Here is a 26,754-nt window from a genome sequence, read left to right as displayed (position 1 = left end):
TGTTTTTTTAGTAAAAACAGTTTTCAAAAAATTCTTCGTATGCCGCGACGACGGTTCGGAGTTATGCGCGCGCTGTACGAGACGGTAATTTATGTATTTATATAATACATTATATTCTATTTGTTTTTATATGAACACCGTACAGAATGCTTTGAAATTTTAAAAATTATTTAACGTTTTGTCGAACAGCACAAGCCTATTCGTAAACATTATCATTAACGTACGCGTCCGTTTCAGTCCAACGGTTATTGTATTTTCGTGATTTCCGTTGGATTCGTCTACGAGATTAGTGGTTCGAGTTTTCTTTATGCAAAATCTATATCTGCGCCAGTGGACATGCGCTCAAATTTTCCATCTTGTAAGATTCTAACAACTTGATTTTATCGGTTAAAGCTAAACGTTTTTACGTTTTGGCAACATTTATAATATAAATAATACAATATATTAGACATTACGATAAGAAATCAACTGGAATTAAATATACGCCAATAAAAATCCATAAAATACGAAGAGCCGTTGTGTAGACGCGTTACCATTTAAATTAGATAAAGTTAACTACGTATAAACTGCAGTAATACCGTGGTAAGTAATTACTAATAATTTAGTAAATAATTTAACATTTTTCTATTTTAACTTTTTATGTTTTTCTCTCCAAACTTTTAATGAGTTCAAATAAATTTACTGTTAGTTGTCGTACAGAGATGACACGGGCACTCTGTACTATATTTTCAATTCAATATTATTTAATATACGATCGTTTAAACAATTAATTAATTATCTAGCATCTTATAAGTTATTACTATGATTAAAATACAATAAAGTCTAAGGATAAACTATCCATAGTTATAATATCTTTATAATGTTTTTCTATAAGAAACTTTATACAATTGTATAAAGTATTTATATAATTCGGCCGTTAATCGACTTTTATAAGTTGTACTTGTACAAAATTAAATTTATTTATTTTTAATTTGACTATACTTTTATTATCCCGTTGATTAAACAATATAACTGAATAGCAAAATATGTGGTATAAATTGACCAATTACAACTGATACATTATTTAATTTAAAGAAAACAGTAACACGTCTTCTAAGCGCCACAGTATCATACATTTTAAGGGGTAAAGTATAGACAACTATGAATAAAATTTATAGAAAATTTAAAATTAAATATAAATGTAATAATATTTTATAGATTTATTGGCATATATTCAATGAATTTTTAAATAGATCCGCGAAACTATATCCTATGGGCTATGTTTATTGTTAGGTATGATTAAAAATTGTATTAAAAAACATATCAGTAGATATACTTACGGAGTAGGTAGTAACTGATATATCAAGATTTTGATGAGTAGGTCTATATACGACGCCATGATAGGTACTCCACTTAACTAAACTATAAATATCGTTCAAAATTCAATTTTCACATATTGATATTTTTGGAAAAATATTTTGTTTCGAAATATGAAGTTTAAAATGTATGGGGTTATTGAAAAACAAAAGGTAAACAAATCATAGTATTATATAACAAAAAAAAAATATAAGTATTTTCGACAATATTGTTTTATATATTACTTAAGACCTAACTGTTTTAAAAAATGTTCATAATTGTTAATATTTTTCGATAAGATCAATGTTTACCTTTGAAGTAGTCACCTTGTATAAACTCCGGGTATTGTATTTAATATGAACATAAAATATTTAACTATTTGTCGGTCATTTTGAAATACGTTAGACGGTTATACCACACTTTTATAAATTAAGACTTAACGATTAATATTTTTTTTTTTAAATTACAACAAAATAATAATAAAACCGTTAGAGGGAAAGTACCTAGTTATTTTACGTTTGAGTATCAAAATTTGAACTTCAAACGCTTACAAAAAAATTAATATGTCTATGAATTTTTGATATTTATAGACTGCTGTAAGAACATCATATAAAAACATCTTGTATAAGTAATTGTAATTGTCAAGCCTTAACTATTAACATTAAAATTATATATTTCTTACTCAAGCGCCGTTATTGTTGATACTTATCTAAATAATTAGTGTTCCGATTATCTGATGATGGTTATCTTAGACAAAAAATTGCCTTATCTAGATAAATTTAATTTAAACATTAAACTATCCTTGGTAATATAATAATTTATATTATTTTTTTTTTATTAACGTTTTTCTATCAGAAGGTTTACCAGCAATCATACTTCAATCGTTTAATTTAACTGTAATATTCTATGAACCATTGTGCAAGTGGCAAGTGTGTGACATTTATTGTAAAAATTAAAAATTATTATAATATGATTTATCTTCTCGGGCCGACCAACAAAGGTATGGGAAATACATAATATAAATAGATAATTTTTTTTATTGAAAAATAGTCTATCATTTATTCATTTATAGCACTCCGACAATTTTATCATTACGGTGTGAAGTTGTCTATGACACGGTATAATGTGATTATAGTTTAGATATCCTATATAATGTAAACAAATAAAAATACAACAATAAGTTGTAAGTAATCGTGTACATTTACACGTAATTGCGATTGTCGAAAACATTTTTAAAATTTGAGCTTGAAATAATCATAAATAAAAATTGTAAACATTTATTTATGATAGGTTTTTAGGTTTATGTGGAAAAAACTTATTAGGAAATTTGTATTGAATTTTCTGTCTAGCTGTTAAAATGTTTAATTACGTAATAGTTTGTAAATAAGTGAAAGTGAAGCATCTTCTTAATTTCTAAAACATGACGTCTCTCATCTTCCTGTACAGTACTTACAGCGACATCTATTGATTGAAATTTTACTTGTTTTTTTTTGGTTAAATACTTTTTTAAGGCGTTCATTATAGGCAATCCTAAGCACTTCAGTCCGTAGTAAATACTAAATAATATCATAATATTATTATGTTGGAAAGCTATTGTTTGTAAGGAGAATAGGATAGGCAATATTAAGTAAAAATTTAAGCGTTTGATACTGCATTACTACCGACACTGTAGTAACTAGTACGTATGTGTATGTGCACATTGAATACAGAACTTACATAATAATTTACCTACTCATTACGTTTTCTTGTAAATTTGAATGGTAAAAATCTTACAAAATTCGTCCGTGCGAGTCAACCACCAGTCTACACCTACAGCAGCAGTAAACATCTAAACCTATTTTTCGGTAACTGAAATACAACACAGGGATACACAAATAAACTCGTAATATAATTTTTAGCAACGTACATTGTCTCTACAACAAACGACTTTAATCAAAAATGAACTCAAAATCACAAATAATCAGGATGACTAACCGACAAAATGGTCGACAAACAATTATAAAACTAGTCATTTTGTAGACGAAAAACTTTAATGAGTTCTGTGTTTGCAGTTTTAATTTTAAGTAAATTTTTGTTTTATAAAATCGTTAAAAAAACAGCACACAACTAGTTGCGTGCCCAGGGAGGAGGTTATTGGTTATATCCCCCCCCCACCCCTATTGACTTTTTTTTTGTTAATAATAAATTATTGACCTATACACCATAAAGCTCCTTATTTGTATTTTTGGATCACTAAAATAAATTAATTTAAATGTTTTATTAATTATACCTAAAGACCGGATTTAATATTTGTTATTGCAACTTTTTTTTGCAGTTGAGATAAATCAAATCTGATCAAATATTTAGTCTATTTACATAGAATACATAGATTATATACTCTACGTTCTCTCGTTCTCTGCCTTAATTTTAAAATGCAATTTTTTGAAATTCTGTGTGATTTAATAAACAAAATACTTAACTAAATTAAATTTATTTTTCATAAATAAATTATCTAACAATGGTAATTAATTTGATATATAAAAATCTAAATACATATGTAACTTATTTCGTTTATTTTAGGAAAAAAGCTCTCCTAAAAGTAGGTGCAATCAAGAATGAAAAAATACAGAAAAGAAATGCCAGGTATAATGAAAAATTTTTAATTGTGATTAAAAGTTTAAAAGACGATGTTAATCCCTATCAGTGTGAAAAACCTGAAACAGCTTGTACAAAATAAGGTAGTTAAATGTGGTATATAGCATTCATAAAATTACATTTATCTGAGTTATCCATTAATCTTATAAACTTGGAAGAATCAAAAAGTGAGCTACTTAAATGCATAAATATGTTTAGAATAATTAATAAAATATTTTAACAAATATTCCTGGTCCAAATGGAATTAAAAACTAAAGATAAATTTATGTATATAATTGAAAAAAATTTAGGATATAAAACTATTAAATCTTACTATGAAGTCGTGTCAGGTAAAACAGATGTTTATTTAGATGTACCGCATAACTTATTGAATTTTTTAAACATGCACCAATTACTAATGTAAAAGTAGAACGTATTTTTTCTCTGTACAAACAAAGTTATAAAAGATTTAATTTTAATTTATACATGTTTTTATGCAATTGAAATCCGGTCTTTTCTTATAGCATATATCCTCCCCTCGTCGAAAATTCCTAGGGACGCCACACGCACACAACACACAATTTTTCAATACTTTACTAGACATTTGCATTTTCTAATATCCAGCTACCTAAAATACTATAAAACTAATATTGCTGTTAAAAAACGTTTCAAGTGACCTTATAGAGTCTCGGGTAAATCCTGATAAACAACTACGAAGTAATGTCTTCATCGGAAGAGAAAATGAAACAGTGAACAATGTCGTACCCTCATTTTGAACTATCAAAATTCTTGTTCTTTCAGTTCTTTGTCATTTGTGACCCATGTCTTCAGGAAGTATTTAAACTTTTGAACCTCTAACGTTCGTGATTTATACTTAGACATCTGTAAACTATAATACAGTAATATATTTTTATAAATCATGATAACATGATATCATCTATTCGCCATAAAACCATCAATCGTTATATAATGTAATTACGTAATATTTACAAAACAGAAAAAATGACATAATAACAATATTATGATATTTTGCAATATTCCCGTTAAAGTAACAACAAATATCTGGTGATACGAATTCAACTAATAACAAGAATAATTAAAATACTAATAATAATACTATAGAAGTCACCTAAGATATTAATCCGGACTACTCAGAACTTCTACGATTTATGAATTTACACATAAATTATAATTACCACAATATTTGTATATTGATTTACTAATACAATACTAATGTATATCATTATTAAATATTTATTTAATATATTAAACTTTAGATTCTGAGCGAGTCAATGAATGTATTGACTTTACAACGGTGTATATTTTTTTATCTGTCTGTCATCAATTTTTTGGGCAGTCAAAATGTTGTCAAATTTTCAGGTTGGAATGTTAATACAGTTTATCAAAATCTCAAAAATGTACAAATTATTTTGTAGGTAATTACAAATTCAAAACTTGTTTTCTTATACCTATAAGATTTTAAAATGTAAGATTCTTTATCAGATTTTCAACATACATAAAAAAAAAATATATCGGTAAATCTAATTGATTTAAAGTTCAAATTTTTACAAAGTTGAATATTCACCTGTAAAATAATAAAATTATCACTTTTCAAATAATTTTCAATATTTAGTTGTATTTAAAAAAAAATAACAGATGATGCTTAAAATGTTCATCAAATGTGTTTTTGTAATTTTCGTTGTATAATAAAATTTATTTTTAATATCTTTTTAAGCTATTTATAGGCATGACAAATATATAAGATTTTTTCTATAAATTCTGATAAAAAATTTTTTGCTTAATCAAAATTCTTAAAAATTCAATACAGGATTCCAACAAATTATTCTTATCAGATTGTTTTTATATCTGTTTAAAAATATCAAAAATGTATAGACATGCATTTAAAGTTACAATTTTAACGAAATTTAACAAAATTGCAAAATATTTTTTAGTTAAAAATTCATAAAATCTTTTCTTTTTATATTAAGTTTTGAAAATTTAATTCAAGATTCCTTATAAGTAAGTATTTTATACTAGAACTGTAGTGCTTGAACATGTAATAAGATGTTCAGACGTGTTCACATCTACCTATTTAAATTTGAAAATCCGTGAGTTAATTCACGTGTAATTTAATTGGTCAATCATGAATATTTATTTCACGTATATTCAAAACATAATATTTGTTAAACGTATTAAATTATAAATATTAAAAAAATATACACGTGTATGTGTTGTGAGTGTTTGATCGGTGTTAATGATTGCCGAAAGAACTAAAAAATATTTTTTGTTCAAAAAATAAATTTTTCATAAGCAGTAATATCGTAAAAAGACAAGACAAAACAAATGAAGCAAATGCTCCGGATTCAAAATAAATAACTGATTTTCGTTCACTGATGTGTACAAATTACAAACTATTGGAATATAGTAAATACATTGAAAACAAAATCCCGCGTAGTAAATACGTTTGTTAATAAAAAAAAAAAAGCAAGTAAAATAAATTCATGGATTTAACTACACGCGAAATAGAGTTCTCGTCTTTATTTTTCAAATTTAGAAAAAAATTACTTGATCGAATTATAAATAACGATATTAATTATTTTTTTTTATAATTTAAAAAAATTATGCTTTGGAACTTAAAACTTTTACGTATTACGCCTGTATTATTATTATTGGTAATTTTTATCCAAAAATAACGGTGGTAAAACCAAACGTAAGTACCGAATATATAATATTATTATTTACTATCTTCATAAAGAATAGATGCTAATCCATCCGCCTACTTCGCTCGGAACCGATTTTTTTCTAGTACAATAATAAATAATACCGTATACGTCTATATATTATCCGTTATACGGTGAGCTAATCAACGACAATAAAATATGTACACTAAAAAAATGTTATGCCGTACGACAGATCGAAATGTAACTTAATCGTTAATTATCTGAACCAATAATTATTGAGTAAGTAAGTATTATTTATGGGACTCTAAAAGTTGTCATTCGCGAGTATTTTATTACACTGTTATCGCCCACATAACAATAGCCAGTGATCCCGAAACAATAAAACTTCATTATAATACCTAGAACTGTATCGTGAACGCAATTCACGAAGTTAGTTATAATAACTAATAAGTATTAAAATTTTTAGTATTTTGTTTTGAAAAAAACATTTGCTAAAAACGGTTTATTTTATGGTGGTTAAGTATGCAACACGGTAAAACGTATCAACAATATTATTATACACATTAAAGTAGTCGAAATTGCAGGACATGAAATGGTCGTTTTGAAGTTTTGAAGTTCGACAATTTAACATGACTATTTTTTTTAATAGCTTTGCAGTGTGCATTTATAACTTTTAGAAAGATCTGTTAGAAGAATCGCCCGTCTCAGGTGCACTGCAATGACCGCCCTACAATACGGACAACAATTATTATAAAATGATAACGCGCAACACTTTAGTTCAATTTTTCTATGGTAATATACATATATATACAATAGTATAGGTACAATATTATAATAAATTATATATTTGATAACATATTATGCAATAAATTGATTTACGCCGTGATAGATCCGTATTATTAAAACATTATATTACACTCGAACGATAAACAATAAATACATTTCAATGAGAAACTTAGTATTTAAAACAATTAATACAGAGTACGTTGCCATTAAAACATATAAAACGTCTTTGATAAAAAAATAGATACTTACACGATTTTTGATCGCGACAATATACATAATACATAATTATATTTATATATATATTATAATTATACTAATCAATACAATCCATAAACAAATTTCTTCGTTTTACAGCATTATATAAACCTTAAACATTACTCAAACTTTACTCGTTATATTCTAACTAAATGCTAACATCAAAACAAAATATACATAGGTACATCCAACATTTTGGGTTCTTAAAAAAGTAATTTTCAAGAAAAATAAGTAGTCACTTTACATAATTTAATTTATTATTGGTATTCTACAAAAAGTTTTACTTAATATAATAACTATATTATTAATGATTTTGATCATAACATCTAACTAATTGATAAATCTACTCGTACAACTAATCGCCACTTAACAATTTATTATTCATCAATATGACGTATCGGGCTACTTTATTTGCAGAAGTTTACCTGTTTTATGCATTACCCACAGACGTTTATGGAAACTTTCTCAGCCTGACATTTTTAATTCTGAAACACGGGTGACGGGTGTGCAGTGAGACTCCTATAATATCATGCGCGAAAATAGACGGCCATCCAAAATACGAATAAAAACGGGAAACAAATATCACAAAATGTATGATTAATTTAATTAATAAATTTGAGTAAACCTCCGAACCACTCTTATCGTAGGTCTATAATAATTGCGCTGTTATCACATTTACACGGTAATACTATGTATGAGCGAACGAAATGAATAAACATAACCTCATGAAATCCGTTCTGTTTCGAATTGACTGTAAGGATGTGAACGAGAAGCGGTCATGGGATTTCGCGATTGAAAACATGTACAGAAACGGTAAAAGTACAAACTGCAGACCGTAAGCGCGTGCCAATAGAGTTTTACCAAGGACGAACACTCGAGTGAGTGAGAGGCACACTGAAATCTGTCAATCTTTAATTTTATGATGTACCCGGCATTGTCACGGGGCACCGCTAGTCGCAAATGCATTAGTTGCATCACTTTTCCTCGCGTTGCCGGGAATCCACTGTCTGCGAGTTCGGACTTGAAGACTTATACTCGAGATAATATAGTTTTATTATCTCGACGAGCGATTAAAACGAATAAATACCGTTTCATAAGTTCTCGTCTGATTACCGATTCGAATAATTGACGGCAAGAACGCGAATCCGATAGCCTGCGTGGTGGGCAGTACGATTTCTCGGGGGATGCACATTTCAGGGGCGCTCGGGGGGACGGGGGGGGGGGGGGTGGTGCAAAAATCGAACGGTTTTCAAAAATAAAAAAAAAAAACAAAATTAAAAAAAAAAAACGAAACGAAATCATCGTTGTCTTGACTTGTTGTCGGCGTATAGTGTTGTGACGTGACGGCGGTCGCGGACGACTGGGTGTAGAGCGGCGTATCATTGTATGGCTCAAGCCGCCGACTGCATCATGACGCGGCCGTTGGCGACGGGCGGCGCCTGGTACTCGGCGGCGGCCACCGGGTGCGGCGCCGCTTCGTCCCGGACCCGGTGGAAGACTTTGGTGCCGAACCGGAGCGCCGCGCCGATCGGGAACTTGATGTTCAGCCACACGGAGAACCTCATGTTGTAGTTGAGCAGCGGCCGGAACACGACGGCCAGCCACGCGCGGGTCAGCAGCACGGCGTGCGTGTACACCTGCACGTTGTACATCCACCGGCTGTACCGGGCGACCAGCGGCCGGCGGACGGGCACGCCGCACAGCTCGTGCGTGTACGCCATGAACGCTTCCGTGTCCAGCATGGGCGAGATGGGCTTCATGCCCTCCAGCAGCGCGTCCACCATGAACTCGAACCTCGGCGGCGGGTTCAGCAGCCCCGGCGCGTACACGTCCCGCAGGATTAAGTGACACGTGCCGCGCACCTCCTCCAGCGACCCACTGCACAGGTTGTACCTGCGTGCGTATCAAAATCATAGTTATAGGGACCGGGTTCATTATTCGTGCTGTTTAATGCCAATGTTTCTTAGCCCGTGCTAAGTGCTCTTTGGATTTCGTCGCCGAAATAATTGTAATTCGACGTTTTGGAACTCCCGCTAAAATATGAATTCGCATTAAAGCGTCTACGTGCAGAGTAATAGTTAATTCGATTTGACGAACCGAATTAAATAATAAATGCGCATCAGTTTAATGCGAATTAAAAACGCGTTTATATGCACCCAACTCTCGGACCTACTCAATACGCATTGAGTTGATGCGCATTAACTGCTGCGTGTATAAACGCGGTTATCAATGGGTAAATACATAACATTATCGTCGTTGAAATATAGCGAGTCGTATAAAATATATACCGCTTATAAATAATACAGTGAAAATTGCTTCTCCGCGTTTTTGAAACTGAGCCCTTCAAAATTCGATTTCAAAAACATTGAATACTAAGAATTTTAAGATGATAACATTAATTTAAATACGTAATAAAGTCGTATTCGAGTTAATCGTGTCGTGAATTTAAATTTTTTTTCCAGCCATTTAATCGGAAAAAATAAATTAGTGAATATAATTACCAAAAAATTAATACCTTTGATCAAAAACAGAAAAATAATAATATTTATGTTGTACGTTATTGACATATTATATATGTACATGTGCAGGATATTTATTTCATACACTTATGATCACTTACTATGCATCACATTTAAACGATACGTCGATACACGCGGACCACACGCAAATTTTAGAAGATTGCCTACACTGAACTCCTTAAAAAAGGTTGGTGTTGAATCTCCTTATTAAATAGTTTATATCCCGATATATTTTCTCAATTTCTGATAAGTATATTATTATCAAGTATTCAAATAAAATAATTATATTCTTTAAAAATATGAATTTCCTTGAACAACATTTTAAGGTCATATTCATTTTCTGAAATGTGTACGTATTGTTCAAAAAAATGTATACGATTATACAATACGGAACTTTAACCACGCCCAACATTATACAAAAAAAGTTGTTTGTATTTGGGGTGTTGAGTTCTTCAGAGCACACCATCAATATCCCTCTAAATTATGTAAAAATGTCAATAATATTCAACATTATTTTTCTTATATAAGTAGGCGTTTAAATTAATGCCGGACAAATTATGCATACTTTGAGTACATATATACATACCTACTATCTGAAAATATTAGAATTTCCGTAGTATGATTTTAGTAATTATAATATGAAAATTACTAAATACAAATGAGTTATCAAGATGATTTCGATTTTTTTTAAAAATTAAATTTTCTTATTTATAATTTGGTGTGTTAAAGTACCTTACTGTAAAAAATTAAAAATAGATAAGATTTTACTCACTTGTCTTGAATTCCCAACATGAATCCAATAACACGCCAAAAATGCAAAAGGGCCCTTTCGTCTTCTTCGGTGCCTACAATAGCCAATTCTTTTTTTTTCAATAAAGGTAAACCCATGAATCCGAATTGAGTCAATGACATATCTTTTTGAGTAACTCGCAGTCCGAGTCCAGACTTATTCGATACTCGATTTGCAGCACAGTGAAGTCCGTGTACGATAGCCACAGACATTTGAGATCTAAATAATATATAATAAAGTAAACTGATTTTCATATGAATCCGACTGATAAATATTTATTCGTAATGATTGTATATCGGGTGATTCATTTTACACACTTGACACTGATTATTACAAAAATTATAAATATTTTTGAAAATTTTAAGTTGTTAAAACTATTTTTGTAAAAAGTATATATTTTAATGTTTTTTTTTAATATTATAATTATAATATTTTTATATTTTGTTTTTAAAAAAAATTAAATAAAAAATATTTTAAACAGTATTTTTTTATTGTATTTTCAACAACTTTTCCCCGGCTTATTGTTAACAAAAAGTAGTGAAAAAAATAAATAAATCGGAGATTAAGAAGCCACGCGTACATTTAGCTGCATGTTACTAATGAGTAATGACACTTATTACCTTGAAATTTTGTTTATATAAATTGTTTTTATTTTAAGATATGCCTACATAACTATTAAGGAAAAATATGTTTTACTATAACCAATAAATTATAACTTTTTTTTAAACAAAATAATTTTTTTTTTTTAGTTGTTACGTATCACGGCATTGCATAATGTTTAACTATCGCTTATTTATATAATACTTAGTATCACATAGGTAAAATTTTAGGAATAAAAGAGGACAAAATAAGTAATGTCTCAAATATTTGTAACTTAATTTGTAATTATAAATTATGAGTTCGTATAATTTGTTTAGAAGGGGAGCAAATTTCCTGTTTTATCTTCCCACAAATGGATACTTAACTACGCTCTACTCAAATTTTAACCATATGATTAAATTTACTATCTTTGTATTGTAAAACACCATATAATCATAAGTAAAGACAAAATAATAATAAATATACATTTAGAGTATTAGTTGTTAAATAATGGCACGCACTGAATACAAGAAAATGTAATACTGGGTAAATACATTGAAATCACAAATAAGTGCGTATTTGTATTTGGATATTTATTGGAAAATATATTTAAATAAATACCTACTTTTTCATTGAAATATTTAAATACTTATTTGAAATAATTAAAAAAAGAATTGTCATCAAGTACAATAATATCATTATATCACATATTATATCATATTATATAATTATATATATTCAAATACATTCACTTACTTTGATTTGGAATTTGTAACATCGTATCTATACCACCTCAGCATGTGTCTAATGGTATCAAGATACCTCCTGAAAGCGGTATAAGGATCAGAAGATTTATTTGTGAACACTAATACATCCAATATTGTTGGAACTGTTAATACCAATATCAATCCAATCAAATTTGAAGCAAACATTGAATAGAAATTGGAATAAAAATACTTTTGTCCTCTGAAAATATAAAAATAAAAATTTTCGAATTATTTTCCTTATACTTATCGTTTCTATATTATAATAATATATTTTACATGAATTCTATATTTTTATTTTATTGTCAGACTTTACTATACATATAATACACCTATATAATATATACCCATATAGGTATCATAAACTAACTAATGGGTTAATATAATAAAATAAATTAGATTTTGCATTAATATCATAACAAATAAATAAATACACTTGAAAATTTACTTCTATAATTTTAAGGATAAATACTTATCATGTATAGAATTTAAATTATTTATATACTTTATGAAAATATAATATGGACCCTCTAACTGTTAAAACAATGGTATAAAGTTAAGACATATTTTGTTAATTAGTAATTAATTAACCTCAATAGTTCAACAAAATATTTGATTGACTAGAATTGTGCGTGATTTTGCAGATCAATTAATTTTATTTAGAAACCATAATTATTGTAAAATATTATTTTTTTATTTTTATACGTAATTTCACGTTTTAGACGACAAAGATAATTTAAATGTAAATTATTAGTTTTCTAGTTTTTATTAGAAAAAATAGTTTTTTATCTTATTCATTTTATCGTGTATTATAATTAAGTACATGAGTCATGACTCATGAATAATAAATACATTTTTACTATAGTAAGGCTGGTGCTACGCAAATATTGAGACACGCTGGAAAACCGTGTAATGTGCCTATGTGCCTACTTCTCTCATTACAATATTTTTTTTGTTAGATATGAGTATATGACACTTTTGTAAGATAAAACAAAAATGATAAGGACTTAAATTATATAATAAATTAATAACACTATGACAAGAGTACAAGACTATAGAGGTAATACATTATTAATAATTAGTGACTAAAAATTGTATTTTAAACGAATAGGTAAAAAAATTATTAAAATAAGATTTCTTTTTTGATTTTCAGTTTTAAATTAATAGGTATCTCTAAATATTGTTAAGGCACCTTCTTATCGGTGATACTCGTTTGTCCACAGTACAAAATATTTTACCTAGAAACTAACAGCTCGTGTGCATATATCGAAAAACGTGAAAACCAGCTAATACAAATTTTAACCCAAAAAATGACGACTCGTTTGCGTACAACTATTAAATCTCATTCCAAATATAGACTTATATTGCAACTTGCAGTGCCTAATAATGATACGATTTATCTTAAAAAATTTGATAAGATACACCCAAAAGTTGTTGATTAACTAGTATGCGGTTCTAAACGATTAATGCAAATTTACGTTGAATGTGTGCGTTATTGACGACCATCAGATGTTTCGCTTACGTTTTGAATCATCATATTACTATATGCCTATATATACCTATTATTTAGTTAAACGTGTGGTGATATCGAGACACGAGTTTACAGTGCTTTAGTCATTTTATTTCGTGTAGTACCATAGATATTCAAATATCCATGTGACTATCTATACATAGTACATGTATATAGTCCAAAGCCTGTGAGAAGGAAAATGTTTGAAAACAATCTTACAAAGCAAGTAAACATTATTTTTGTAAATTCTTTTGAGTTTTAATAGACTTTAGATAGTAACTATATCATAATCTATATATTGTATGCAACATTTTAAATAAATGTTAGGTCCTAATTTCGATTTTTTTTTTTAAATAAAATAATTATTTTAAATTGCTAAAATATTCTATAATTAAATTTTAATTTTTTTTAAAAAAAATTTATTGAAATAAAAATCATGCTTTTAAAATATAGGTATTTCTGATTCATGTTTTTATTTTATTTTATTGTGAACTTAAAATTATAAAGGCTATAATTTCACTTAATTAATACAATACATGCTTATATATATATTAGCACGCAAATTTCAAGGACTATTAAGTCATTATTAAATCCATAATAATGTTATATTTCCATGTAACCGCATGACGTTGATATATTTCATTGATATTGTAAAATATTATAATGTGTTCGTCATAAAATCAACAAGTAGGTATTTCGATAACTATTAAGAGTAAGCATTTTTAATTACTTTTTTAAATGCATCATTAATCAGTTCAAAGTAACCACTACGTTATTTTTGCAATATATTTTGTTAAGTCATTGGTATCAAAATTGTATGATATCTTTTCTTAATCTTAAACAAAAAACATTAAAAATGATTAAATTAATGAATACCAAGAAATTTTGCTCCCGTTAGTAATTTTACCTATGATTTATTATTTATTATTATATCAAGGATTCTATTCCGAACATTTTTTGTAGTCAGAATCAAATATAAACTATAATTTAAAAAAAAGCTCAATTATTGCCATTAACCTATCGAACATATAGATATTAAATCAAATACAGTTTCGGGTAGTTGCATAAATTCGCAATAGCTGGAATTTTATTATTTAACAAAAACAAAAATATCTCTCGAAGTCTAAAGACGTTTTTTCGACCTCAAAGCGGCATCGAATATAGATAAAATTCGTTGAGGAATGTATAGTATATATAATAATATACACCCATATACTTAAATATTTTATAGATTGCAAAAATGTAACAAAAACATTTTAGGTACTGAAGCCGACTACAAACTTATATTGTTATTAAATTAGTAATCACTCACTAGTTTTGGCTTATGAGTTATGAGATTAACAAAACGTCGGCATTTCAAGTGTGAAATGAAAAAAAAAAAATCGAAAGATTGAGTACACTTAATATTTTATAAAGTGCCTGCAATCGAACTAAAAAAAAAGTACCACTGAGAACGATATTACGTTCATTTATCTATTTAACAATTAAGTCGCAAGAATAACTTTATAGTTTAAGAAAAATTTTAACTTGAACATTTGTTACTATATAGTCACAAGTGACTGCAGTAATATAGTACGCAATAGTTAGTGACATAGTTACATTTAACTTAATTATTTTTATTAATTTCTACAAAAAAATGTACGTGATTTTTTTTTTACCTTAATCATTTAAAAAGAATTTATTAACAATGTATTCAGTTTTACAGTGTATAATAAGTAAATTTGATAACATATAATTTATACTATTATAACATAACAAAGAGTTATTATCATTTATGGATATGCATTCAGCAGTATCATCCAAAAGTTATATTTAAAATTCAAGAATATTAACATTAAAATATTGTATTAAAACATTGGTTATAAAATATTACAAAATACTATTTTACTTTACTAATATGTATGATAAGAGCATATCACTTTAAATAAAACATATAATCATGAAATGGTAAACTATAGTATATCATTATTTTGAAACGAAATATAGATAACACCCATACACACAATAGGTCTTTATACCATAAAAACGATTGAATTTAGCAACTTTTAAACAACAATAGAATAAAAATCATAAGTGTGCTTAATCGCAGTACTAAAATGTTGCTCCGAAAAAGACACTCAATACAATCGTATTCCATTAAATTTTGATTTTTAAATGTTTCCTAAAACGACAAGCTGAAAATTTTTAAAGTCGTATAAAATAAATATCTATCTACTTAGCTGTTTTTAAACCTTGCTGTTAACTTTTTAAATATAATTTTTGATTAATAATTTAACGATAAGTACATAGGTTGAACTATTAGCTATTAATATAATTACCAAGTTCAAATTTAAGTTGACTAATATCTAACTACACAATGTAGGTTAACGCGCAACATCCTAATTTAATTTCCGTCCCTATTTGAAACAAAAAAGCTATGATAACTCTTAAAAGCATAACCCTATGCTAATATAACACCTATTATTTTATGTAACAATATTTATTCAAATATTTTATTTGTTGAAGGTATAATAGTTCATTTAATAGATGAAATATATTATTTTCAATTTAATCATTTAATATTTTTTAACAATAATGGTATAAGAAAATATAAATATACGTTTATATTAATATACTTAAAATAATATTTTATTTTTAATTAACCTTCTATAATATTTATTGCCCATTAAAAATTAGACTTTCTTATTGATTAGATTAAATATATTAAGTTATTAATAAAATACATTAAAATTAATGTAGTTGGGAATAATAAATAAACTATAAATAAGTTTATTTCTCGCCGGGGCTCAAATACTATCATAATTGTTAATTTTTAAGAATACCTAATTAATAATTATACAAAAATAAACATAAAACTATATTATTGCTTAAAGTTATAAAAAAAGTATGATATTAAGACTGATAATGTACAAACGATGACGGACAAAACAGACAACAATTTGATAAGGATAATATGAACTATATACCTATCAATCAATTATCATAGGTTAAATGTCGATTACTGATTATCAACAAATAAAAATTACTCTAACGTAGCATAAATAATGATATATTTTAAATTTATAATTTCTATGATAAAATTAAACTTTTTGATTTACATAGTTGACACTTAAACTTAAACTGACAGTAGGTATCTGTCTCTTTAACGGGATGAGGAAAATGCCTTGCTCCGGAAAAATATAGAGATCAATGAGAAAAAATACTACCGACTTTAATACAGAGCACATAAATGATAAAAACATACGAAATAAAAAAAATCAAAACTCGATAGTATTAAAATAATGAAGAAGACAAATTATAAGTTAAAATATGCATACATAATATAGTAAATAGAAATAGTTGTATGATAAAATTTTAAATATTGATACTGAATACAAAAATATTATGAAAATATCTACAGTGATTTTTTTAGATTCTAAGCAGATCGATGAATGAATTGATTTTACAACAATATGTGTGTGGCTTTTTGACACTTTTTGTAACAGATATAATGCTTTAACTTTGAAGAAGAATTCTGGCGGAGAGAATTAAATCAAATTTGTGATTTGAGGAGTCAAAAATAGAAATTACTCAGTACTTTTTAAAATAATCGAGAATAACAAAAAACAAGAGGTGAGCAAGTGAGTGCGCTGTTCTGACACATACAGCAGATAGTTTAATGTAGTGTCTTGATATATGTGTTAAATTTAATGATAAATCACTGTAAACGTAAAACTATTCTGTTCGGATATTTCATATTATATTATTTAATATTGCTATTAGGTAGAGTAATTTATTTTGCTATTAATAATATATAAGGAATAACAAGATTATTTGACAAATTTCCATTACAAATGTTACTATATTTGTTAAATAGTCCTGTTACACTCTGTATAGTAGGTTGAGTTTATTATTGCCGAAAACATTGCATTTAAAAATATCATTGTATGTATACATTGTTAATTATATGTCCCCGTGGATAATGTTTTTGTCTATCATAACAAAATAATAATTATCGTTGTCCCTAGTTTACATAATATGCAATATCATCCAAGTTTGAACATTTTAATATCTATAAAAAGTAATTGCAATTATAAAGTTTTAGATTTCTTGGTTTAAGAATAAACTACTTACAAAAAAATTTGTATTGAATTTTCAAGCTTTAATAATAGAAATTGCACTTTTTATAAATTTTAAACTACAAAACAATTTACAAGTTTTCGTAATTTTGATCATTTTTTTCAAAAATGTTACTTTAAATTTTTATAAAGTAAAATGTGTGTATGTATTTTAGATATTTTTACATATCTATCAGTACAACTTATGTTGGATTTTCGTATACAATGATTTATCATTGATTTCCAATTTAAAACATTAGGGTTAGATATAAAGATTAATTCTCTACTGATTTTTGAAAGATCAGGAGGATATTGTTCAATTCATAAATAGTAAATTATTTAATGTTTCTTTTACCTATCAGGAATTTTAAAATATGATCTTTTATATAAATTATTTCAAAGTATACTAAATACATTATATTCAAAATTATACATATATATATTTTTATTGTATTGGTATATTAAACAATTAATAAAAACATATCAATAATTCGAAGTTGATAGACATGAATTAATAACATAAAAATAAGAGAAGCACTATTGTCTATTGCATTTATTTAGTAAAATTTAATATAATACATGGGACATAGATACAATGAAAATAAAATCTTTTATGAATGTTATGATCGTTAATCGTTTGCTTGCTTTATTCTATATTATTATGTACCTACTACCTACATATATGTTTATGTCAATTTATTATTAAATTAGAATTTATGATTTTAAAATCAATAATCATTAGTTTATCCCATTTGATATATTTTTTTTTTATTATTAAATGTAAAGGCTTCAACAACAATGGTGATTAGCCTACTTAAATTAAAAAAATAATTAATAAATATAATATATAATATTTGATATATCTTTATTAACGTTTAATTTTAACACTTTAACCTGGCAATAACTCATGTTGTTTTAACGTCTCGCACGTTTAACGTTCCGCTCATACTAAACACCATAATAATATATCATATAAATTATTATATCTATTACAAAAAGCAAATAAGTATTTTAGTTAAACGATTTTGCCACAATTATTTGTAATGGATTAAATATTTCTAATAAATTTAATCAAACCGCTCCGCTAACGGTGCTAACCTTTAAACGTTTTTTTATGAAAAAATCGTTTTTTGCTTGGTATTTAAATTTTTACAATCGTGTGAAATTAATGTATTTTGTGACTTGTATAACAATGATTTTATTTTAATGCATTCCATTCTATTTTCTAATTAATATTCTACACGCACAATATAGGAACCTATCAGACACGTCAAATAGATTACCTTAATATGAAATTTGATTTGCGTGCGTTTACGAATACACGAATAATTGTATTATATTATAATATTAATAACAGTACGATATAAGTATTACATATATATATATATATATATATATATATATATAGGTAATTATAACAAAAACAATTCAAGTACATCCCAAACCTTAATTAATACATTATTAATAGTCATTTTAACTCACATGGTCACATTGTTTGTTAATTATTATAGTAAATTACTATCTTGGAATTGCAACAATTAGGTATACTGAAAACTATGTTACGCGTAAAGTATAATATGTCAATACAATTGCATATAACGATGTGGCAAGTTTTTTTTTATAGGTGTGGTCTGCATCGTGTACAAACGAAACAAAAACTAACAAATTATTCAAACGTTTGGCTCGTTACAGTAATCGTAGATATTTTATATTGTACATACAGAACATAGATATGTTTATAAAGAAATATTCTTAACTGAAAGAATTCGAATAGCTAGTTTGTCCCTAAAATCATTGTATAGTGTATACTCATGTAATGTATTATCATTAAATTATATGAGTATACGTCATAGATATTATTCTTAAAATTTATTGTGCTACCTATTCCTAAATATATAAAAGTAGAATCTGACAATATTGAGATTGGTTTACATTTTACCTGGTGAACAATTCCGCGTCGAACCATTCCGGAACGTTTTTTGGCCTTACTGTGTCAACCGGCACGTTGCACCCTTCTTCCATAATGGTCTTGAACTTCTTCGCCGCGGCATCATCGGTTTTCGTGTTCGTCGAGTCCGACACTACGTCGATCGATAAAATAACACAATATTATTGTATATAACACAGTAAACGCGCATCGTATGCGCCGCAGTGAAAAGTTACGAAAATCAATAAACATAACGGTTTCATCATAACGATAGTGTTATAATTCTATAATACTAGTGAACCGTTTTCGTCGAGTCTTACTTGTAAAGTATTTTGATGTGCTGCAATGGTGCTGGATACACGAAAATCGTTATGGCGGCAACCTGGTCGTCGTCGTTTTATTTGATTACGACCGGGCGAACGCTATGGAACACGTTCGGGTCGTAAAAAGTTCCTCAAAATTAAAAAATATTGCGGGAAAAATCCGATCGAACCGGACACAACCGTCGACTCACTCAGCGGTGGGCTACTACGCGCCAGACTAGCGAACGACTGCGCAACATTCACATCCGCACGCGCTCACCGTGTGTGTGCAGACGATACCATCTGACCAGGATCGCTCGGTGGTAGAAAGTGAAGGCTAAACCGGTATTATTGGTTAGTGTATAGTTACGAAGCGACGACCGTCGCCGTCACGGACACCTGTCGTACCTGCGCGGATCAGGACAACGATTTGCTGTTGGCGCTGTTGCCGAATAGTATTAATAGTAGTAGGTAGTGGTAATAGTAGTGTACCTACCTAATAATAGTAATAATCGAGGTAGATATATATCCACCTTGGAAATAATAAAAAATATAGTGATAATAATATTGATAATGATAGTAACGATATAACGACCAAAACAAAAACAAAAATAATAATAATAATAGACGTCAATAATATTGTAGTATAGTGTTATGTGCGTGCGTGCGTGTCTCGAAAAGGTTATTTTTGCACTTCGTCACGATACATGAAAACATTTTAATAACGCGCAGGACTCGTGCGTCCGTCGATATTGTACTATACGAGGACTACAGGGTTTGGCCAGGAAACGTTACCTATTTACGTATATTTTGTAAGATTTTTAATGTCACAACAATATCTCAATATCATATTGAACATTAATACAACATATTTGCATTTGTTTACCGTGTTCACATTTGCATGCATAATTTGTATAAACATTATTCTATGATTATTATCTTAGAATACTTAATTAGTATTTTTTTTCAGTGTTTGATATTGACCATTCTGTTAGACACTGTTGCTCTAAACGTGTCCTCGGCCAATTTTTCAGACAACACAAGAATCGAATAGTGAACTTCCAAATGTATGAATATGTTTAGAATAATTGATAAATATTTTAACAAATATTCCTGGTCCAAATAAAAAAATAAATAAAAATAAATGTATGTACATAATTGAAAAAAATAAAGGATATAAAACTATGAAGTCATGTCAGGTAAAGCTGAAGTTTATTTAGATATAACACCTAACTTATTAGATTTTTTTAAATATTCACCAATACCTAGTGTAGAAGTAGAACGTATTTGTTCTTTTTGCAAACATATTTTAGGTTATAACCGATTTAATTTTAATTGTTGTATGTTTTTATGTAATTAAATCCGGTCTTTTCTTATAATTTATAATATATATCCCCCCTCTCCATCGAAAATTCCTGAGCACGACACTGGAATGTGTATAAAATGAATAAAATTATGGATTTTGATATTTATATGACACTTTGACGTAGTTGAAATTGTAAACAGTTTTAAGAACAAAACAGTATGAGCTAACTTTTTGATTATTCTTTAAATTGTTTAATAGCTATTATAGTAGTAACGTATTATTTGATATATTCGAAGTTGGCTAATCACAGTTTCTTATTTTTTTTTCTATGTTCCGGATTTGCCACCGATTAATATTGTTTTATATTAAGTTTAGTATTATATTATCAGCGTGAGTGCCATTTTTATTAATAAATGTAAGAATTTATTTCGTTCGTTACGTCGAATAATGTGAAAATATTTAGTCAAGGAAATTACATAAGGGGCATTGATTTAAGTTTAAACATATTATAGATGTCTACTAAACCTACATACAATTTACCATTCGTTCATACTATTAGTGTATACTGTGTACCTATCATTCATAGTTTGTGTTACTGATATAAGTGGTTCTGTACACTACACGATACACAACCATGCAGAAATAGTGAAAGTAAACAAAATATAACGTCGGTGAAAGTAGACAAAATCATTTTATCAACATATGATGTATTCTTGAAACTCAAAATAAATAATAAAATACTAGCTATCCCCGGGAACTTCGTCGCCCGTACAAAATGCATCCGTGTTAAATTTGGTTACCTAATGCTGACATTTAGCGTAACGCGTGTGGATAAATAATATATTTGGTTTTTTTAATTTGGTATATAGATGATATTTCCGACATATCAACTTTACATAAATGTCCCCCAGCGTTGCCTTTTTTTTCACCATTTATTAGCAGCATTTTTTTTCTTTTCATTCTGGACCAAAAACTAGCGATTTATAATGTTTCGATAGTGTAAATCAAAAACATCGAAAAAATATTATTATATCATAATACATTAATTATTCACTAAAATACTAATCTCTAATAATTGGTAAAAAAATTTATATGCGTATTTGCCGATCATATAAAAAGTCAATAACTCAATATTTCATTAGCTTTTAGAACTAGAAATAGGCTTAAAACCTGTTCCGCGATTAACTCTTTCGTTAAAAAAAAAATCATGATAATCGGATAAGCAATTTCAGAGAACATGCGTGACAAATATTTCAATTTTCACAATGTATATATAATATAGATATATAGATGTAGATTTAAAATATTAGTGATAGTAGCTACTTAAGACTATTGGTCTATAAACAATACGTTTTATTATATAGCTGAATTTAAAATAATTAATTAATATACTTTTAATTATTTAATATACTTAATGAGAATATCTTAAAACTATTTTAGATTCTGAGTGAAGAGATGAAAATGAACGTATTGGTTGTATATTATCGTACGTGAGTGTCTCCTTTATTTTAAAAGTACGAGTACTCAGTAATCGTATCTTGTACCAAATTTGATCTAGTTAAATTGTTATTAATTTTTAATAATCTATCTTTTTATTTTTGATGAAAAAATTATAGCCGAGTGAACCTTTTAACTCGCATGCAATATACCACATTCCCACGCAATAAGCATTTGCTTAACAGTCGCGCTAACGACTACAATACCAAATTATGTGAAAAGTCTCAAGGACAAAAAATAAATATAATTTGTGCAGTTAACGATATTTATATTTCATTGAATTTAACATTTAGGCATTATTTATCTATTATGTTGATATTTTTGCTACCTATATTATTATAATTAATTGTATAGATATTTGAAATTCAAATTTAGACAAAATTACATATAAATTGCATATTAAAAAATGTATTCACTATTTTGTTTTGATTCAAAAATTATTTTCAAGGACTTAAACATATTACGTGTATCTATTGAGTCTTACGATACTTCATTAATGACATTTTCAAAATACGTAAATTATTTATAAGATATTATTTATTAACTGTGAACATTTAACTTTTTATCATTGAAATACAATTTAACACATTGATGACGGTGAACCACTTGACATATAATGTATAATAAAGTGGTACCTATTGCCCACCTTTTTATTTAGATTCCGAATGGAGCTGATTTTATCGTGATGTGTTATTATGTATATATATATATACACACGAGTACACGATAAGTTGTTTATAAAACACTTTGACTTTCAAAAACAAAGGTAATTTTGGAGAGAAATTGAATCTAATTTGTACTTTGAAGAGGTCTGACTTAACAATACTTAGTACAATTTTTATAATTGGGAAAAACAAACAAAAATCAAGGAAAACCGGCAATTTTTACGACAAAATCGATTTTGTTTTTTTTATGTAACTCAAAAACGAATTACCATACACACTTGTTACGATTCTAGGTCATTTTGTACGGTTGAGCATTAAAGTACGAAACGAGGACATTTTATATGGTCGGGTAAAAATTAAAATAGCAGAATACCGATACTTATGTAATATTATATACATAAAAAATATAAATAAAATATAAACAAGTCGTTATAGCATCTGTTCAAAACGCAACTCCCCTTAATAATTCATAAGAGACAAAAACCTAATGCTGGTGACAATAATAAACCATCAAATGTATGTACCTTTTTATAAATGTCGATTAAGAATTATTTGCTGGGTAGAAATGCCTGAATATTTAATATAAGATCCAACAATTTTTATTTTTAAAGGCATTAAATATTAAAAGTTCCAATTTGGAAGAAATTACTTATTTAAATGATAACGATAAATAACGATGTTAATTATTTTGTTATAATTCAAAAAATTATTCACGGAAACTTGAATTTATCATAAATAAAAATACTTTATTTATTTTACTATTTTACTTGATTGTAAACCCACTAAACCCAATACATTCATCATTCTGATCAGAATCTAAAATATATCTGTAAGTAAGGATAGGCAGTATTTCAATGAAATATTCTTAATTAAAATATATTTTGTATTTTCTGATACAAAAAAATTGATTCATTTTTCGTGTTTTATATATATTTTTTAAATACTCAAAATACAAAATAAATCATGGTAAAAAAATGTTCTCGTTTGAATTTTGACCAGATACTATATTAATACGCAAAGTTATTGTACGTATTAGGTATAGTCGCGATTATCTACGTTGCGTTTCTTATCTATAATTTCTCATATTATATCAAACAACAAGACACAGTATGAGACACCAGCAGGCAGTTTGGTGCTTTGGTCTTTTGATTACGATATACACATTTTTGTCTTGATTATTAATTATTTGTCGTTTTATAAAAGTTTATTATTATTGTAAAAGCAATATTGTTTATTATTTTATTAAATAAAATAAAAATACCTATATTCGTTCATCATTCCAACATAGATTATTTTCATTTACAGAAATTATTTAATGTTTAGGTTAACTCATCTAATACTTGAAAACTTAAATAGGATAATGTTTTTGAAATTCGTGTATAATGTATCTTATTTTTAAAATTAATTTTTTCAAATAATTGATCACTTGTTCTCAATTTTTCAATTTTACTATATTTAATAATAATTAATAATATTACAATATTCTATAATATACATAATATTTATTATCATAATTAATATAATTTTCTTTTAAAACAAAAATTCATTAACGAACTGAAAATTTTTGAATACTGTCTTCGCCTAATTACAAATTACATACTAAATATTGGTGAAGAAAATTTTCAAAAATGGGTGGAGCCGTAATAATGTACGTGTCTGCGAGTATAATGCGTAGTTAACCTATAACCTAATTGTTGTAAGTACTATTATTAATTATTATTATAATAATTAATACATTTTAACGAAAATCTATTCAATTATAATGAATGACACTAACTAATTAAACACCTTATAAAAGTATTTATACACGTAGAATAAGATTAATAATATTACAATTATTTTATGATATACTCACTTGAAATTATTACGCCCACGAATTCCTATTCCAACGCTAGAAAATGTTGTTAATGATTTTGATTGAAATTAAAAACTAAAAATCAACATAATCTCACAAATTGAAATTGAAATTTTTTAAAGTATAATCAATTCAAGAGTAGTTAAATATTAAAATGTTCATTGATAATAATAAAACCGTACCTACTTTCAATTTTAAAGTAGTATACTAGTTCATTTTTTTGTATAAACTGCTCAATCGTTTACTCTGTGATCACTATATACAGTTCGTTGGTGTTGGTCCAAAAATCGTTTGTATAAATTTAGATTATAGACACATGTTAAACATTAAAAATAAGAAGTATAAACCAGGCATAAGGATTCGTTTTAGTAATTTTTTTTTGTTTTTGCTATTGTATTTAATGTTTATAGGACACATTGTATGCTCACACACGAAAAAAAATGAAAACCACAGACAGTTTCTATTCTTTCATAAGTAGCAAATACAGGTAATATGGCGAACAATTCATACTGTTTGAAGTAGAAAAAAATGTACCTATATAATATATATAAAATATACAATATACAATATACAAAATGTATTATTGTGTATTAAATAGGTAGATACAGGTATTCCTATAGGTTATAGTTTTATAAGTTTTATTGCAGATTTCTAACAGAAATAAATAGTCATAAATATCATAAAAAAATATTAAATATATTATAAATACTTAAAAATTGGTTTTTAAAAATTATGAGTTTGTGTAGACATTAAATTGTGAGTTATATATAAATTTAAAAATTCAATCAATGTTGTTATAGTTTTATTTTCGTGCTATGTACATGTATACAGGCTTTATGAATTTTTAAGACACTCGCAGTCAATTGTAAGACGAAGTACAATTAAAAGTTAAATGTATGACAATTTATTTCAATTAATGGTGTATTTATTATTATTTTATTTTCATACTGTAAACAGACTTCGTGCATTTTTTTTACTAATAATTTTGAACAATTTAATATCGTCTCATCTTGTAAAATATACTTCCTGGTTTATTTTCACCGCTCAAAGTGTCAGCCACTCAGTTGTTACCAATTTATTTTTATCGTACAAAGTGTCCGCATTATGCAAATCAAATAATTAACAGTACAAAATGTCCGTTTACTGTATATATAACATCATATTGTTTTAAATTTTTAAAATAGTGATAATTCGATGCATTTAAACAAACATTTTAAACGGGATTCAATAATTTATAGGAAGCGGCTCAAATTTTAAAAGCACAAAAAATAAT

The 26,754-nt window shown here is 27.1% G+C and overlaps 1 protein-coding gene across 1 annotated transcript; it reads right to left on the bottom strand.

Moving 5' to 3' along the window:
• Positions 1-7,626: 7,626 nt before the first annotated feature.
• LOC113558822 lies at positions 7,627-25,583 on the bottom strand. Its single transcript, XM_026964382.1, has 6 exons — positions 25,482-25,583; positions 20,177-20,495; positions 19,869-20,010; positions 12,315-12,524; positions 10,962-11,198; positions 7,627-9,563 (listed from the first exon to the last, which is right to left on the bottom strand). Coding segments are annotated over exons 2-6 (1,092 nt in total). The 5' UTR covers positions 20,178-20,495; positions 25,482-25,583; the 3' UTR covers positions 7,627-9,061.
• Between the last annotated feature and the right edge of the window lie 1,171 nt (positions 25,584-26,754).

This window comes from Rhopalosiphum maidis, chromosome 3 (assembly GCF_003676215.2).
Source record: "Rhopalosiphum maidis isolate BTI-1 chromosome 3, ASM367621v3, whole genome shotgun sequence".
Classification (NCBI taxonomy): Eukaryota; Metazoa; Arthropoda; class Insecta; order Hemiptera; family Aphididae; genus Rhopalosiphum; species Rhopalosiphum maidis.
This window is presented reverse-complemented; position numbering and strand designations above follow the sequence as displayed.